General features: G+C 40.1%; 2 protein-coding genes across 2 annotated transcripts in view; one reads left to right on the top strand and one right to left on the bottom strand.

Annotated features, from left to right (window-relative positions):
- The window catches only part of Mto1 (mitochondrial tRNA translation optimization 1), a 32788-nt gene extending 30149 nt beyond the window's left edge, over positions 1-2639 (top strand). Inside the window, exon 12 of the mRNA XM_026391325.2 lies at positions 853-2639. Coding sequence (XP_026247110.2) covers positions 853-1014 — 162 coding nt within the window. The 3' untranslated portion in view covers positions 1015-2639. The remainder of the gene's footprint in view (positions 1-852) is intronic.
- A 12440-nt stretch (positions 2640-15079) lies between these two features.
- Eef1a1 (eukaryotic translation elongation factor 1 alpha 1) lies at positions 15080-18560 on the bottom strand. The gene is made up of 8 exons (XM_077801648.1): positions 18484-18560; positions 17337-17514; positions 16891-17070; positions 16494-16790; positions 16256-16406; positions 15897-16153; positions 15574-15808; positions 15080-15479 (listed from the first exon to the last, which is right to left on the bottom strand). The coding sequence occupies exons 2-8, from the start codon at positions 17478-17480 to the stop codon at positions 15355-15357; spliced, it is 1389 nt and encodes a 462-aa protein (XP_077657774.1). The 5' UTR covers positions 17481-17514; positions 18484-18560; the 3' UTR covers positions 15080-15354.
- Positions 18561-18928: the final 368 nt, after the last annotated feature.

The raw sequence follows: 18928 nt of genomic DNA, 5'->3' as shown, positions 1-18928 counted from the left end.
GTGTTACCTACATTCACCATTGAGGATATTACCTTATATATAATATTACATTTTAGTACCAAAACCTATGGCCTCCAGCATTTCAGTTAAGGATGGACCTGTATTTTAAGAAAGGAACTCTATTGCGATTTTTCTTAATTTAATGAATAAAAAAAGTAGATAATCTAACATGTTAGTTTTGTGAACTTGTATAAATCATTTTAACTTCTCTGAGGTGAAAACAAATAATAATCATATTTCTTAACTTTACAAGGTTGTTTTGCAGATCTATTAAGATAATGATTATTACCAGATGTAGTTATATATGCATGTAATCCCAACTATTCAGGAGGCCAAGGCAAGAGGATCACAAGTTCAAGGCCATCCTGAGCAACAAAGACCCCGCCTCAAAGTAAAATAATAAAAAAGGGTTGTAGTCGGATATGGTGGCACACAACTGTAATCCCAGTGTCTTGGTATGCTGAGGCAGGACAATTCCAAGTTCAAAGCCAATCTCAGCAAATTATCAAGACCCTGTCCCAAAAATGAAAAATAAAAAGGGCTGGGGATATAACACAGTAGTATGGTGCTTGCCTGGCATGTATGAGGCCCTGGGTTCAATCCCACTACCAAAAGGAAAGAAAAGAAAAAAACAATGATTATTGAAAAAAGGAACTGGGCATGGTAGTACATGCCTGCAGTCCCAGCTACTTTGGAAGCTAGACAGGAGGATTACTTCAGCCCAGGAGTTTTAACATAGCCAGACCCCATTTCAATCCCTAAATTTTTTATAGACTACACTTTAAGGTTGTTAGGAGGAAGATAATTTGATTTGATATAATTAACTTATAGTTCTCTTGTTTTCTTTCCTAGATTGGGGCTGCTAGTCGCATACCTGGAGTGACACCTGCTGCTATCATCAATCTGCTCAGATTTGTGAAGACCACTCAGCAAAGACAGGGAGCTATGAATAAACTGCCTCAAACAGATGAATACTTACATGTTACAGACAAACTTCAAGAAACAGAGTTATAGCTTTCAATTCATAGAAGACTTTTAAAGAGTATGTAAATAATTTAACCTATACAAGACCATAAATAGTAAATAAGAATGATTTTAATACCCATGAAAATAGCCTTAGTAGGTTTTTATGGGTTTGTCATTAATTTATGAAGAGGACAGAGATTATAATTGTGTTTTTGTTGTTGTTTCTAAAAGAAAAATGGTCAACAACAGTTCACACTCTCTCAGGAGCTATAATACAGTCAGCCTACTCATATAACTATACAAAATTATGCATCAGAAACTTCAACTTGCAGATCTGTCTGCTCATAAGGACTTTAACTGTAAAGTATCCAAATGAAAGGTTTATTTTTAACTTGTTTTGAAAGTTAGCAAACTTTTGCCTAATTATATTAGGTTAGGAAGCAATAATAAAGCCCTCTATTTGTTAGAGCTAAAAATTGAGACTACATAAAATATTCAGACTTGTATGGTGATGCACACCTATATTCCCAGTGGCTCAAGAGGCTGAGATGGGAGGATTGTAAGTTCAAAGCCAGCCTCGGTACAAGCAAGGCACTGAGCAACTCAGTGACACCCTGTCTCTAAATAAAATACAAAATAGGACTGGGGATGTGGCTTGGTGGTGGAGTGCACCTGAGTTCAATCCCCAGTACTGTGTCCCCCCCCAAAAAAAAAAAAATCCAGAATCAGTTAATTTCTAAGATTTATGTATTTCTTCAGGAAATTTTCATCAGTAATAGTTTTTGAGCATTGATTAGAAATCATCATTGGTTCCTATCATCCACAGTGTGGAAACTTATTTGGTAACCTGGCTAAGGAAGACTAGCCGGGCACAGTGGCACACACCTGTAATCCCAGTGGCTTTGGAGGCTGAGGCAAGAGGATCACAAGTTCAAAGCAAATCAGTAACCATTAAAAAGTATTTGCGATCCTTAATCATTTACAAATGGTGAATTCTTTTTGATCCTTGATTAATAATTTCTTTTTTTTTTTTTTTTTTTTTAAAGAGAGAGTGAGAGAGGAGAGAGAGAGAATTTTTAATATTTAATTTTTAGTTCTCGGCGGACACAACATCTTTGTTGGTATGTGGTGCTGAGGATCGAACCCGGGTCGCACGCATGCGAGACGAGCGCGCTACCGCTTGAGCCACATCCCCAGCCCCTTGATTAATAATTTCAAAAGGTTATAAGTTTTCTTTTAGTCATTGTAGCTACTTTGGGGCAAAATTATAATTACTGAGACAATATTAATTCAATACCATATTGTGTGTATATATACACTAAAAATATCTTGTGCTGCCTGTTTAGCTCAGAAGTAAAATCACTGTTTTAAACTTTTCTAAGAAGTTAAATATAGGTGTAAAAGTAGTGAACGGATGCCTATTAAATGGAATATAAAGGCTGGGGGTGTAACTCAGTGCTAGAGCATGTGAGAGAACCTAGGTCTAATCCCCAGTACCATGGGGAGTGGGGCAAAATTAAACAATATAATAACAGCTTTGGGAACTCTTTGACAGCCATAATCCTGGCCTAGTGACACTACAGGTATAAAGGAACTTCAGGGTGGTAGTGACATCCATTACAATATTAACTCATTGAAAAAATATTTGATGGAAAATGTTTGTTTTAGGTTATTGGTTATGCCATTTGCTTTATTTTTTATTATTATTTTTAAAAAATATATTTATTTTTTATTTTTTAGTTATTGGCGGACACAACATCTTTGTTTGTATGTGGTGCTGAGGATCGAACCCGGGCCGCACGCGTGCCAGGCGAGCGTGCTACCGCTTGAGCCACATCCCCAGTCCATGCCATTTGCTTTAGAATGTAAAACCTCTTTCAGTAGTAGACTATGTCCTATTATGAAAAAAAAAAAAAAAAATGAAGCCTCTTTAAAATTATAAAACAGTCTACATTCTGGTGCTAGTAGCCAAAAAGTGCTACTATGAAAAAATAGTCTGGGGCTGGGGTTGTGGCTCAGTGGAGGGACACTCACCTAACATGTGCGAGGCCCTGGGTTCAATCCTCAGCACCACATAAAAATAAAGTTTTTGTGCACAACTATAATTAAAAAATAAATATTTAAAAAAAAAATATGGGGCTGGGGATGTGGCTCAAACGGTATCGCACTTGTCTGGCATGCGTGCAGCCCCGGGGGTTCGATCCTCAGCACCACATACAAACAAAGATGTTGTGTCCACTGAAAACTAAAAAAAATAATAATAATAAATATTTAAAAAAATAAAATAAAATAATAAGCTAACATAATTTTAGTCAATCCATTTACTTCATAAAAATCCCCCATTATTGACAATAGTCAGCTTCCAACAAAAGTTGGTCACATTTGTGATTTCCTGTATTTACCACAGGCCATGCATGCTGCCTGCTAGTTGGAAAAGCCTGGTACTGGAGTTCATTTCAACAGGAGCAGGGAAAAAAATAAAAATTTGGTACTAGGGATTGGATCCAGGGGTGCATAACCAGTGACATACATCCCTATCCCTTTTTATTTTTCATTTTTGGGACAGGGTCTCACTAATTTGCTGAGGCTGGCTTTGAGGGATCCTCTTGCCTCAGTCTATCAAGACATTGACATTATAGGGGTTCATCCCCACGTACAGTTTGATTTCACTTATATGAGTTACCTGGAGTATTTGAGTTCATAGAGACAAAATACAATGGTAGTTGCTAGAGTCTTTGGGGAAAGGAAATGGGGAATTAATGTTTAATGGATACAGTGTCAGTTTTACAAATTGAATAGTTCTGGAGATTGTTGATACTGATATTTCTACAAATTGAATATATTTAATGCCACTGAACCTGTTTCATTTATTAATTGGTAATTTATCCCTTTCTTTTTTCATAGAACATAATTAAGACATTTTGAAGTAAATCAGAACAGTTCAAGAGTAAACATCAGCTTAGGAAAAGGCAAATTACACTTATATATTAACAGCTCTGAACTTCCTGGCAGTAATATAGTTCCCTCTATTTCAAGGGAACTGGGGAAAATTTTTTTCTAATTACTGAAATCTAAGAAATTTATCACATAAACTGTACCTTCCTTAGTAACTAAGTAGCTCCTGCCAGCTAGACGTGGTAGAACACACCTGAAATCGCAGCTGCCCAGGGGGCAGAGGCAAGAGGATTTAAAGTTCCAAGACCACCAGGCAATTTAGCAAGACCCTGTTTTAAAAATAAAAGGGCCTTGGTGCAATGGCACATTCCTATAATCCCAGTGGCTCTAGAAGCTGAGGCAGGAAGATCACAAGTTCAAAAGGCCAGCCTCAGCAAAAGTGAGATCCTGTCTGTCTCTAAATAAAATACAAGGGGCTGGAGATGTGGCTCAATCGGTAGCGCGCTCGCCTGGCATGCGTGCAGCCCGGGTTTGATCCTCAGCATCACATACAAACAAAGGTGTTGTGTCCACCGAAAACTGAAAAAAAAAAATATTAAAAATAAATAAATAAATAAAATACAAAATAGGACTGGGGATGTGGCTTAATGGTTCAGTGCCTCTGAGTTCAATTCCCAGTACTTAAAATAATAATAATAATAGAATGTATGGTTGGCAGACTCTTGAGCAATGACTCTCAATCCTGGTTGCACATCAGACATCAGAATTCACAATCGTTTGCAAAAAAAAAGTAGGATGGTCAAGCTTTATCCCAACAATTCTGATTCAGCTGGCCTGGGAAGGACTTGGAATCTATGTTTAACAAACTGTATAAATTATTCTGATGTCCAGCCAACTGTAAGAATCACTAGCTTACTTCCTTAAATATCCATTTATGCCAAAAAGTACTTTATGCCAAAAGCAAAGACTAGATGCAATTAATTTAACAGTGTGTGCTGGCTCAACAACGTAGAATATAAATAATCTGTGTTATTGATTGATGTACTAGAGCTTCAGTTGTACAGAAAGTCAAATTCACATTGTTATAAAAATTCAAGTCTAGATCAGGCTTGGTGGCACATAACTGTAATTCCAGTGATGTAGGAAGTTAAGACAGGAGGATTGCAAGTTTGAGGCCATCCTCAACAATTTAGTGAAACCCTGTCTCAACATGAAAAATAAAAAGGACCACAGTATTGCTCATGGTAAAGTGTCCCAAGGTTTAATCCGCATTTCAAAAAAAAAAAGAAAAGAAAAAAAATTATTTCTAAAAGAAAGCCATTTATTTCATCTTCCAACAAAAGGTGGGCTGTGACAGTTTATGGGCAACACCAATTTTTTTTTCAAATGTAAGCTTTGGGACTGCTTGAATGCCTGAATAGGTGTTGAGACCCTACGTTCCATGCCAAAGGAAAAATGTGCAGTTATTTTGACCTAGAATCTCATTTGAGTTTTTTAAAATTTTTTAAAAATATTTTTTCATGTGTAGATGGACCTTTATTTCATTTACTTATACGTGGTGCTGAGAATTGAACCCAGTGCCTCACACTTACTAGGCAAGCACTCTGCCACTGAGCCACATCCAGACTTTATTTGACTTTAACTGACCCAAATCAATATTTTCCAAACTGCAGGCTACTGTTCATTAGTAGATCATGAAATTTTTTTTTGTCACAGGTACTATTGTACTATTGTCTGACATTTTTATTTAGTAATTCAAACACAAATTATATTTACAAATTTTTCTCTGTTTTGATGTGTCCTAGCTGAGATAAAGGTAATGTCCCTGATAACATCATTTGCCTGGCCTGGTCTGAATCTTTTTATTGAAAAAGATAACATATTCATGACAGTCCCTGGAAAACTATCACGGTACTTTAGAGAATAGATGCCCATGCCTGATGTGGTGGTGCCCACCTGTAATCCCAGCAGCTCCAGAGGCTAAGATAGGAGGATCACAAGTTCAAAGCCAGCCTCAGCAACAGCATTGCTCTAAGCAACTCAGTGAGACCCTGTCTCTAAATAAAATACAAAAAGGCTGGGGGTGTGTTCTGTGGTTAAGCATCCCTGGTAGACTGCCCCTCCCCCGCCACCAAAAAAAAAGCGAATAGATGACCACCCAACCCCATTCCATAGCAAGCATGAGAATTCAGAACTTTTTGTTTTTAATCTCTAGTACTTTTAAAATATGAAATATTTTAAACACAAAAAAAGTATAAAGAAATATAATGAACATACACGAACAAATATTAACATTTGCTGAGCACAGTGATGCACACCTGTAATCCCAGTGGTTCGGAGGTTGAGGCAGGAGGAATGCAGATTTGAGGTCAGCCTCAACAATGTAGCAAGGCTTAAACAATTTAGTAAAAGCCTGTCTCAAAATACAAAATTAAAAAGGGGTTGAGGAGGGGCTACAAATATAGCTCAGTTGGTACAATGCTTGCCTCGGATGTACAATGCCCTGGGTTCAATTCCCAGCAACAACAACAAAAAAAAAAGGGGTGGGAAGGGGGTTTGGGGATGTGGCTCATATGGTTAAGTACCCCTGGGTTAAATCCACAGTATTCCCCCAAATAATTTTTTTTAAGTTAACATTTTGTTCAATATGCTTTAAATGTTTTGTTTCACTTTAAAGGGTTAAATATAGAAGAAGTTGAAAAAAATAAATGGTGTGTTCTATAATCGATGGCATCTTATATTATAACTGGCAGTATTTGCAATTTGGAAAACACTGCAATGAAATAGTTTGTGTGACTAGGTTGCAGTAATAATTGTTATTGTGGATCATAATCAAATGTTTGAAAAACACTAATCTGAATAGCATATACTCTCATGGGAAAAATCCAATACAATGGGATTTCTTTTACATCTAGGTATTCCTCAAACTAAGAATTTTTTTTAATATGTATTTTTTAGTTGTAGTTGGACACAATATCTTTATTTTACTTTTATGTGGTGCTGAGGATCAGATTGTGGCTATTGTGGCTCAGGGCCTCAAAAGTGCTAGGCAAGTGCTCTACTGATGAGCCCCAATCCCAGCCCCCAAGAATTTTTTATAATAATTTTTTTAAAACTTAAAAGTCTTGGGCTGGAGATGTAATTCAGTGGTAGAGGACTTGCCTAGCATGCAGGAGGTCTGTGTTCATTCCCCAGCACTGAAGAAACAAATATTTTATTGCATCTACAGCTACATATGTTTATATTGGTGAAAATGCATTAGAAACTATAAACTCTGGAAAGGAAAACAGCAAGGGAAGAATTTAGAAGCCATGTGACCTAAGATTAAGAAACAGCTATAGGAACTGAAAGTATTTAACACAAATCTAAGGATATCAGTTAGTGACACTGTGGAAAAGGAAATGAAGTCATTTGAAGAAAATAGCCTAGGTAAAATGATTGGAAGTGACCAGAAAACAAAATTACCTGTTAAGGGAAAAAATCCATTTATTGATGCAATGTTTTAGGAGAAGGTAACTCCTCATACTTAACCTCTCCATGCTTCAGTGTGACACCTGTACCATGGGTATACCTGCCCCCAACAAAGGTGGTTGTGAGGATAAAATGAGATATATGTGCCCTTCAATGTATGACATAAACATCTAAGAAGAAATTTAAGAAAAAAGATTTCAGTGAATATATTCAAGGTTGATTTGAATAGATTAAAACATTTTAGTTTTCTTCTAATCAAATTTTCTGATTCTGTCATGAGGCCAAAGAATGCCTCATGTATTCTGAGATGAGATGTGTTTAAAAAATAGTATAACTAGGCATGATGATGGATGCCTATAATCCCAGCCACCCAGGAGGCTAATGCAAGAGGATTGCAATTTCAAAGCCAGCCTCAGCAATTTAGCAAGGCCCTAAAGCAACTCAGCGAAACCATGTCTCTGAATAAAATATTTAAAAGGACTGGGGATGTGGCTCAGTTGTTAAGCATCCCTGGGTTCAATCCCTGGTACCCCTCCTCAAAAAAAAAAAAAATAGTTAACTAAAGTACAAACTGGGCATAGTGGTGCACACCATCAGCTCAGGAGGCTGAGATAGGAGGATCACAAGTTTGAGACCAGCCTGGGCAATTTAGCAAGGCTCTGCCTCAAAATAAAAAAAGATAAAAAGGGCTAGAGATGTAGCTCAGTGGTAAAACTCTTGCCAAGCATACACTTGGAGGCTTCAGAAGTAAAGCACCCCTCAATTCAGTGCCCAGTACTATATATATATATATATATATATATATATATATATAATAGTACAGTGTTTTCACATTCTTCAGTACTGACTTCTCCTCCAAGTCTCAGCTATTCATGACAAATAACCTTCTCTGGCCAGTCTAAATTATGTCCCTTTTACTCTTCTTCCTCAGAGTCTCTTTTCCTTTATAGCATCATCACAAGTTCAAACCACCTACTTGTATTCATTGACTATCTCCCCTACCAACTAGAAACTCAGGGCAAGAACTGTGTAGACTTTATTCACAGCTCTATCCTCTATGCCTAGAATGGTGTCTGGCAACATAGTAGGCACAGTACTTTCAAACAAAATATTGCTTCACTATCCTATATAACTTCAGTGTAACACTCATTTAGTTTTATTGTTTCTCTTCTTTAAACAATTAATCTCGGGCTGGGGATGTGGCTCAAGCGGTAGCGCGCTCGCCTGGCATGTGTGTGGCCTGGGTGCGGCCCGGGTTCGATCCTCAGCACCACATACAAATAAAGATGTTGTGTCCGCCGAAAACTAAAAAATAAATATTAAAAAATTCTCTCTTAAAAAAAAACAATCTCTTAGCGGGGCCTGCCCTGTGACACACACCTGTAATCCAAGCTACTCAGGAGGCTGAGATTGGAGGATGGTAGAACTCCAGACCAATCTGAGCAATTAAGCAAGACCTGTCAAAAAAGAAAGAGAAACAGAAAGGAGGGAGGGAGGCGGAAGGAAAAGGAAGGAAGAAAGAAAGGGAAGGAAAGAAAAGGGGAAAAAGAGGATGGAGGGCATGTAGTTCAGTGGTAGAGCACTTGCGTGGCATGTGAGAGGCCCTGGATTCAATTCCTAGTACCACACATACACATTAATCTCTTAACTACTAAATGGTTTAACCACTTTGGAAAAATAGTTGGGCAGTTTTTATAAATATAAATAACATTTGCCATACAACCCAGCAGTCCCATTTCTAGGAATTCATGCAAGTAAAATGAAAATGTATGTTACACATAAACCTATAGCAGCTTTATTCATAATTGTCCCAAACAGAAAGAAAACCAGATGTCCCTCAGCTGAAAACAGACACACAAACTGACATACATCCATTAAAAAGGAACAGATTTCTGATATATGCAAAATGGATAAATCTTAAGTGTATCCTACTAAATGAAAGAAGCCAGTCTCAAAGCCTATATTACTTAGATGTCCAGTTTTAGGACATCCCTGTAAAACAGTTACAAGGACAAAAAATATATCAGTGGTTACAAAGAGCTGATAACAGGGGGTTGACTACAAATGGATATAGGAATTTTGTAGTGGTGACATGATTTCTGTATTTTGTGGTTAACTGTATTCATTTGTGAGAATTTACGGAACTATATATTTTTATTATTAATTTATTGTGGTACCAGGGATTGAACCCAAGGATGTTTAACCAGAGTCACATCCTTACCCCTTTTTATATTTTGAGACAGGGCCTCCCTGGAATGCTGAGGCTGCCTTTAAATTTGGGATCCTCCTGCCTTAGCCTTTCAAAGCACTGGGATTATAGGCATATATTGCCATGCCCAGTAGAACTACATATTTTTAAAGGATGAATTTTAGGCAGGTTACAGTGGTGCATGCATGCCTGTAATATTACAGCTATTCAGGATACTGAGGCAAAAAGATGGCAAGTTCAAGGCCTTCTTGGGCAATTTAGCAAGTTCCTATCTCAAAAAGGCACAGGCCTGTAATCTCAGAGTCTCGGAACACTGATGTAGGAGGATCGAGAGTTCAAATCCAGCCTCTGCAAAAGTGAGGCACTAAGACCCTGTCTCTAAATAAAATACAAAATAGGGCTGGGAATATGGCTTAGTGGTCAAGTGCCCCTGAGTTCAATCCCTGGTTCCCTCCCCCAAATAAATAAATAAATTTTAAAAAAGAAAAAGGGCTGGGGATGTAGCTCATGGTAGAGAGCTTACATGCAAGGCCTTGCATTCAGCTTCCAGTATAAAAAAAGAAATTCAGTACATAGAACTATCTTAATAAAAATTGGGGACAATTTGAATCTCTTGCTTATTCAAATTTTCTAGTATTCTTTTGCATACTTAGGGACAGAATTACTACAACATTAAAATTCTTTGTTGTCATATCTCCCATAGAGACTGAACTCTAAACGCTTAACTATCCATGAAGTGCTAAAAACAGTCCAAAGTAGATGTCAGTTTTCCTTCTAGTCATTTCATCTTGCTTATAACTAGTGGTAAACATTGGGTTAAAGCACAACTGCTTTTTAGGAAACAATAAAATATATATTGTTTCTCTGAGATTCCCATTTGATAAGAAGTTAAACAATTCAGTAGTCAGGTAGCAGTTTCCTAAAGTTAAATCATTTTCCACTTCTAAATTGGTACTCAGAGCAATATATTTGAGTTATACTTCAATTCTAGTTTGCAAGTCTCATGGAAATTCCCAGAGACTTGCAAATTATGGAAATGACTTTGATGCCACCTAAACAATGATAGGTAAAAGATCACATATGGTTTTGGAAGTAAAAAGGGAATGGAACAGAGTTATGAAAAAACAGATGAAATATTTCAGGAAGAAATTATTTCTGAGAACATCTCAAACTGGCATGAGACTTAGAACAAAGGTGTTTTGTTTTGGATGTGAGGTGTCCCCCAAAAGTTCACGTGAGACAATGGAAGAAGGTTCAGAGGAGAAATTATTGTGTTGTAAGAGTCTTAACCCAATCAGTGATTTAATCCCCTGATAGGGATTAACTGAGTGGTAACTGAAATGATAGGGTGTGGCCTGAGGAGGTGGGAATGGGGGTGTGGCTTTAGGTATATATTTGTATCTGAGGAGTGGAGTCTCTGCTTTCTGATCATGATGTGAGCTGCTTCCCTCTGCCACTCTTCTGCCATGTTGTTCTGCCTCACCTGAAGCCCTGAGGAATGGAGCCAGCCTTTTGTGGACTTAGACCTCTGAAACTGTGAGCCCTCAAACTTTTCCTCCTCTATAAAAATAAAAAAGAAAACCTTCAGGAAAATAAAAGGCTGGGTGAGGGATGTTATTCCTCCCTCTTCTCCGATATGAGAGCATCCTTTCTACTACCCATCATAGAAACTCATGCTGTTCACTCCCATCAGTATACTGGTTATAACTGCAGAATGCAAGTTTAATTCTTAGAGGGATTTATTTCTGCAGCTTTCCATGATGACAAAGGAACTAATACGACCAATCTAAAATATCTGGAAGGTCATCTTTTGACACTCAGGTTGTTGGTTATGACCCTTGTTCTGAAGAGTTCCCCATTTCAAGAATTATAACTCTGGCCAGAAGCTTGCTTTGGCATCACCTCAGTGCTCAGTTCAGCAGAAAAGGTTACTAATGTAAATAATTTTATTTTGAAACTGAGTCTCATTCAGGCTGGCCTTAAACTCCTGGGCTCAATTGATCCTCCTGCATCAGTAGCTAGGACCATCAGCAAGTGCCACCACACCCAGCTAATAATTTTAATGAAACTAAAACCAAAATATTTGTAATATTCTCTAGGATTTTTACATACTGAAACCAGAATTAGGCAGATAGGCAAGAGTCAGATCCAGAGAATGGAGAAATTGAAATGTTAATTCCTTCAGAGGCCTTCCCTCACCCTTATCTAGATAACTTGCCCCTGCTCAAACCTGTTGCTAGGTCAACCTGTCCCAGGAATTGTTCCTCCCTATAAAGTTATTAATGTGTCCTGGGCTGCTCCATCCAGCCCTTCCCCCATCCATCTGCTTCTCATCTTTTGGCCATCCCTCCAAGCATCTTCTGGGCCTAGTCACATATGTATGCAGGAAGGAGAGAGATAAGGGGAAGAGAGCAGGAGAACAAAGGAAGCCTAACACCTATAAAAAGGCAGAAGAGCCTCGCTTCTTGGGATACCAGGATACCAGCTATGGCCCCCTTTTCCCTCCTGGGAGAAGTCTATGTTACCCCTTTTTAAATCAACACTGCTTTATATGCTTGGCTCAGCATGCTTCTCTAATTCTCTAATGTTATACTTTCAACACGTGAGGAGCAGAACTCGTCACCAGTAATCAGCAGTATTGTACCATACAGAAAATCATTGAAAAAATCACAAACTCTTCACCATTTAAGCAGTCAATTGCTTTTGTTGGGTAAAATCAGTGCCCAGATAATGTGCAAAATTGATATTTTTTGTGCTTGTGAAAAAGTTTTTGCTTCTATAATCTCAATGCCACATCAAACTTAGCCTCCTATTTTGACAACTGATCATCTTCAAGATGCTTTCCTACAACAAATGCTGTGGACAACTTACAATTTTTGTCATATAAAAGGAAAATTTAGGTATCAAATACTAAAAAAAAAAAACCTAAGGTGAGTTTAGCTGTGTGTGTGTGTGTGTGTGTGTGTGTGTGTGTGTGTGTGTGCGCGCTGAGGCTAGTTTTGAATTTGTAGTCCTCCTGCCTCAGCCTTCCAAGCCATTGGAATTATAGGCATATGGCAAACTTGATTTTAGTAATGTTCTAGAACTGTGGGGAACTTGAGTTTTTGAAGCTGCAAATAATCAGAATAAGGGACAAAACATTTTAGAATTACCACAGTGAAAGTAGTAATACTCCCTTAAAATCTTGTTTGAAACATTAAGATCATGTTAACAAGTGAGGAACAGTGGTGCACGCCTCTAATCCCAGCAACTAGGGAGGCTGAGGCAGGAGGATCATGAGTTCAAAGGCAGCCTCAGCAGATTAGCAAGGCACTTAACATCTCTAAATAAATTAAAAAGGGCTGGACAAAGGAAAAAAAAAAAAAAACATTAAAAACCTCCTTCAGCACTACCAAACCCAGCCCGCTTCAGTGCTTTAAATTCTGACAAGCTGTCAATGTTCTTTGCAGAAAGACTGGGCTGATGTTAATTCAGAACAAATTGTGTCCCACAGAACAAGCAGAGTTCTTTGGTCAAAATTGAGACCTGATGCACATATTTATAAGGCTATAAGGCAGTATTAGTGTGGGAATAGTTTTTTTTGAGTTCTGACCTGGCAAAACCCAAGTAATTTTGGATCTCCTACTATAGCAGAAGGATCAAGTTCAAGCCTGGGCAACTTTCCTGAAACTGTCTCAAACTTTTTTTTTTTTTGGTGCTGGGAATTGAATCAAACTTAAGGGTTGGTAGGGCATGTAGGAAAAAGTGGTAAAGTACACGTAGAGCCATAGTACTGCCAAAAAAAAATAATAATTACATAAACAAAGGAGGTGTGCCTTAATGGCAATCTGTTTAACTCCCAAACCAGAACATGCTCACATTTCATGTTCTAAAATCATACCAAATTCTCTGGGGGCAAATTTCAGTGAAGTTACTAAACAGCTGGTCAACCTAATTTTTGTCTATTCTCAAATATGTAGAAAAAGTATGCTACTTGATCGCTAGCCAAAATTTCATTTACTGCTTTAAGCCAATTTATCAACTGCCAGTAGATGGTGCTCAAACCAAGTAATTATCTTATACATTCACATAGAGGGTTTCAGAGGAAGTGAACCTCAGTATACAACTGGCTAAACCAAAGCTGACTGGTTTACTCCTCTCCTTCCTGCCTCTATGGTGGCATTTTCCAGGTGGCTAAGTCTTGGGGAGTGGAAGTCATCACTTGATGAACCTCATTTTATTGGTTGTCATTTATTGGTCAAACATCTATAAACAAGCAAATCAAACCCTATGAAACTGATGAGTGTTCAAAGCCTATCTCACTGTACCAAGTTGACATTTTACTCACCTTCTAACTCGGGTATATTCCTTTTCTATCAGACTAGTAGTAGGATGTTTATGGTTCTGGCACTTCAACAGGGTAATAATCCTTTGAACTGACCTAAGACAGTTTACCAGACACGAGTGTTTTGAATCAGAATTTAAAACCAACTCGCCATACATAGATGAGCCTTATAAAATTTACATCTTATGTATCTTGTCCATCTTCCCAGGCTGGAACCAAAACTTTGTAGGACATGGTGGCTGTTTTTCATTAACTAGCTACTTAGGAGGCTTAAGAATGATCACCAACTTGTCTTCAATAGGGATATTTAGCCCAAAGGTCGCCCAACATGTGCAGTAGCTTGGCGTTTACAATCCCAATTCATAATTTTGCAGTCCTGATGTTACTTAGGGCCTCATATATGCCAAGCTCATGTTCTACAACCAAGCATCCCCAGCCCAAGAATCTTTTAGGAGAAACTCTTCCATTTTCAGGATTACTGTTAAAAACTACATGTACTGTTAAAAAATTCTATGTACAGGTTTACAGTTAAAAGTTCATGGCAAGTGTTTCAACTATTCAAATGCTCACATTTACCAACTGATCCAAACTAGAAATTTAAACGATGAAGAGGCTTTTTTCCTACCTAACCGTTTGCACTGCCAGTATTACCAATTACCCTGCCCAAGCCTGTATCACCTTTTTGAAGTTAGCTCACCCTACTCAGATTTGTAACTGTGCCTCTTCAAACTGTGGGTTAGCCTCTGGCCTGTTAATGTTACCCAACCTTGCTGCTTAGATAAAATTTCCTATTGAAAATCCAGTTCTTCATACTATTTTAATAATCCTCACTTAACTACTCCAATGCTTACAAATGTAAAAGTACGTTTCAATAGAAAACTTAAAAAGATTATCAATATATTATTTAGTATTAATGGAGCTACACAAAATTTCAGAAGTAACAGCCTTTAATATTACAGGATTTGGTCCTCTAAAGTAAATTACAAAGTTATTTTTCTACCCTAACCAAGTGTTGTAATCAATACACCCCTCCCAGATATTCACTAGGTACTTGAAGATCCCTCCCAGTTTCCCTTAACTAAATTCCCAACCAGAAAACTTAATCATACTTATAAAGTTAACAGATTCTCAACACCACAAATAGGTTGAGGAACTCTTGCATTTGTATAAGTTCATGTTGACCAAAGAAGACACAGGTTTCTCATTAAACTTTGTTTTAATGGGTCTCAAAATTCTGTGACAGATTTTTGGTCAAGTTGTTTCCATTAAAAAGTACTGATTTTAAAAACTAATAACTTAAAACTGCCACACACAAAAAAACAAAATGGTCCACAAAACATTTTCCTTTCCTTCTGAAGGTTTTACGATGCATTGTTATCATTAACCAGTCTTTTACTATTAAACTTAAATGGCCAATTGAGACAAACAGTTCTGAGACCGTTCTTCCACCACTGATTAAGACTGGGGTGGCAGGTATTAGGGGTAATATTCATTTAGCCTTCTGAGCTTTCTGGGCAGACTTGGTGACCTTGCCAGCTCCAGCAGCCTTCTTGTCCACTGCTTTGATGACACCCACAGCAACCGTCTGCCTCATATCACGAACAGCAAAACGACCTATAAAAGAAATTTGGTATTACCATGAGAAACACAAAGGAGCAATTTGTGTTTTCTAATGCAATTTTTCTAATTGTACTTAGGTCTTTCTTACCCAGAGGAGGATAGTCAGAGAAGCTCTCAACACACATGGGCTTTCCTGGAACCATGTCAACGATGGCAGCATCACCAGATTTCAAGAATTTAGGGCCATCTTCCAGCTTCTTACCAGAGCGGCGATCAATCTTTTCTTTCAGCTCGGCAAACTTGCAAGCAATGTGAGCTGTGTGACAATCCAGTACAGGAGCATAGCCAGCACTGATTTGGCCTGGATGGTTCAGGATAATCACCTTGGGGAGAAGATAATGTAATTTAATGCATCTCAAAAGACTTCAGGCTCTATTCAGGATAGAAGTGCCACGTTTTTATCTTTGTTACCTGAGCAGTGAAACCAGCTGCTTCCATTGGTGGGTCATTTTTGCTGTCACCAGCAACATTGCCACGGCGAACATCTTTGACAGACACGTTCTTGACATTGAAGCCCACGTTGTCTCCAGGAAGAGCTTCACTCAGAGCTTCATGGTGCATTTCAACAGACTTTACTTCAGTTGTGACATTGACTGGAGCAAAGGTGACCACCATGCCAGGCTTGAGAACACCAGTCTCCACTCGGCCCACAGGGACAGTACCAATACCTAAAGTTATAGCATAGTATCAAATACATTCTGCCTGAAAAGGCAAAGGTATTGTGCCTATCAGAAACTAAGGCTATGACATTGTATTAATATCCAACTTACCACCAATTTTGTAGACATCCTGGAGGGGCAGACGCAAAGGCTTGTCAGTTGGACGAGTTGGTGGCAGGATGCAATCTAAAGCTTCAAGCAATGTGGTTCCACTGGCACTGCCATCTTTACGGGTGACTTTCCATCCCTTGAACCAAGGCATCTAAAACACAAAATTGCCTATTAATGTTACTATCAACTTGCCAGTAAGTTTTCTTTTAAAGCATGTCTTGGAAAAAAAATCACTTACATTAGCACTTGGCTCCAACATGTTGTCACCATTCCAACCAGAAATTGGCACAAATGCTACTGTGTCAGGGTTGTAGCCAATTTTCTTAATGTAGGTGCTGACTTCCTTGACGATTTCCTCATATCTCTTCTGACTGTAGGGTGGCTCAGTGGAATCCATTTTGTTAACACCAACGATTAGTTGTTTCACACCCAGTGTGTAGGCCAGAAGGGCATGCTCACGGGTCTGCCCATTCTTGGAGATACCAGCTTCAAATTCACCAACGCCAGCAGCAACAATCAGGACAGCACAGTCAGCCTTTGGGGAAAAAAAACATGTTAATAAAAAATTGTCCTCACAATCTAAGACCCCAGTTCTAGTTGTTTTTTTAGTCATTTAGTTGTTCCATCCCACGTACCTGAGATGTGCCTGTAATCATGTTTTTGATAAAGTCTCTGTGTCCTGGGGCATCAATGATAGTCACATAATACTTGCTGGTCTCAAATTTCCACAGGGAGATGTCAATGGTGATACCACGCTCACGTTCAGCTTTCAGTTTATCCAAGACCCAGGCATACTTGAAGGAGCCCTTTCCCATCTGTAATGATTTAGAATTACGTAGTTAGGAAAACCAACCAAGTTGAAATTCCATGCCCCCACTATTTTGCACAAATGGTTCCGTTTTCCAATCTATAGCCTTTGTTGACTCTACACTGTCAGAACAAAGCTAAGCAATTAGTTGACTCTACACTGTCAGAACAAAGCTAAGCAATTAAGAACTTTAACAAAAAAGAAAATTTAACTCCACTTCTAAAACACTTCTAACAGTATTTTAACATTTTCCCTTCTTGCTATTGTACTTGCCTCAGCAGCTTCCTTCTCAAATTTTTCAATGGTTCTTTTGTCGATCCCACCACATTTGTAGATCAGATGGCCAGTAGTGGTAGACTTGCCCGAATCTACGTGTCCAATGACAACGATGTTGATGTGAGTCTTTTCCTTTCCCATTTTGGCTTTGATTTAGCGGTGGTTTTCACGACACCTAAAATGATATTTAAGGATTAAAAACAGCACCTTTGAACTACTGTCCGAGAAGGTTGAGGGTAACCCTTGGTCCAAACTCAAAAGGGCAAATTCCAGGGAGAATTACATCCAGTGCCAGGCTGGCCGAACTCTTCAGTCTCCACCCACTAAGTGTGAGGAAACTCCATCGCGCAGAAGTCCCCTCCCCCAGCCCAAAGAAGCTGAGTTCCAAAGGCTGGGAGACAAAATAAAGGTGCCTGGACGGCGCCCGGTACGCCGCGGGGTCACAGGAAGCAGCGGCCAAGGAGGGAAAAGCCCTTTTCCTTTGTGTGGGTGACTCACCCGCCCGCTCTCCCGGGCGGCCGCGTCCTCCATTTTGAGCTCCCTGCAACAGGGCCGGAGCGGCCATCTTTCCGCGCACGCAACTGGTGCCGAGCGGGCCGGCCTCGCCGCCCAGGGTGGGGCGACCTGAGCCAGAGGCCGGGCACCCGGCCCGACCGGCCCGCTCCTCCGAGCCCACGACCGCCGCCTCGCAGGGCCCCGCCTCGCCTCCCCGAGGCCCGGCTGGACATGTGCGCCCGACGGGCGGGCCCGCCGCCGCCCCACGACCAAGAACCGGACGACGAGCCCGTGGAGACTCGGACCCACACAGGACCAGCAGGACACTCTCGGCAGACAAAAAGGCCCCAACGACTCACGTGGAAACTTAAGCCTTAAAACTGGGCAGCTGGCGGGCACTGGACGGTAAGGTGCGACCGCATTCGCACGCGGCGGCCCGGGCGCCCCAGCCAGGCCTCAACCCAAGCACGAGGCGAAGGGATTCTTGAAAAAAATCTCAAGACCTCGAACTCTCCCAACCCCCAAATAACCCGAAATTCGGGGTAAGAACCTCGTAAAGTGGCCCAGTAGCATGGCGGTAGAGAAAGCACGCGAGGGCCTCAACCCACTGAAGGCGGCCAGGCCCGCGGAAGCCACACCCGGAGCTCACCTGTGTTCTGGCGGCAAACCCGTTGCGAAAAAGAACGTTCAGGGCGACTACGGCACTTATATACCGTTCTCCCCCACCCTCGAGGAAAAGGGCGGAGTCAGCACACGACACCACTTTCCCAGCTTACCCCGCGCCACCTCCACTAGGCACCGGTTCAATTGCCATCCCCTCCCCCCACCACTTCTCGGGGACTGTGGGCGAGGTGCACTCAGCCCACTCACCGCACACAGCTCCCCGCGCATGCTCCTCTCGATCCCGCTGATGCTGAGAGCCAGAGGCTGGGGGCAGGGACAAGGCGATCTGTCTCGCATCTAGGTTAATGGGAGTTTAACGACGGTCCCTGGGATTCCCTTAGGCAGAGGCGAGTCCCCCTTTTGTGTGAATTACTCTCCGCTTCAGCCGGCGGGTGGGGCAGTCAGGAGGGTATGTCCAGAATCTTCCCTGT

Source organism: Urocitellus parryii, chromosome 8, assembly GCF_045843805.1.
Source record: "Urocitellus parryii isolate mUroPar1 chromosome 8, mUroPar1.hap1, whole genome shotgun sequence".
Taxonomy (NCBI): Eukaryota; Metazoa; Chordata; class Mammalia; order Rodentia; family Sciuridae; genus Urocitellus; species Urocitellus parryii.
This window is presented reverse-complemented; position numbering and strand designations above follow the sequence as displayed.

Excerpts from the sequence above, each read along its gene's own strand:
- Eef1a1 (XM_077801648.1), bottom strand. The coding sequence starts at position 17,480 with ATGGGAAAGGAAAAGACTCACATCAACATCGTTGTCATTGGACACGTA. Across the intron at positions 16,407-16,493 it reads TGTTGGAGCCAAGTGCTAAT|ATGCCTTGGTTCAAGGGATG; the intron begins GTAAGTGATTTT and ends TTTGTGTTTTAG. Across the intron at positions 15,809-15,896 it reads CAGCTGGTTTCACTGCTCAG|GTGATTATCCTGAACCATCC; the intron begins GTAACAAAGATA and ends CTTCTCCCCAAG.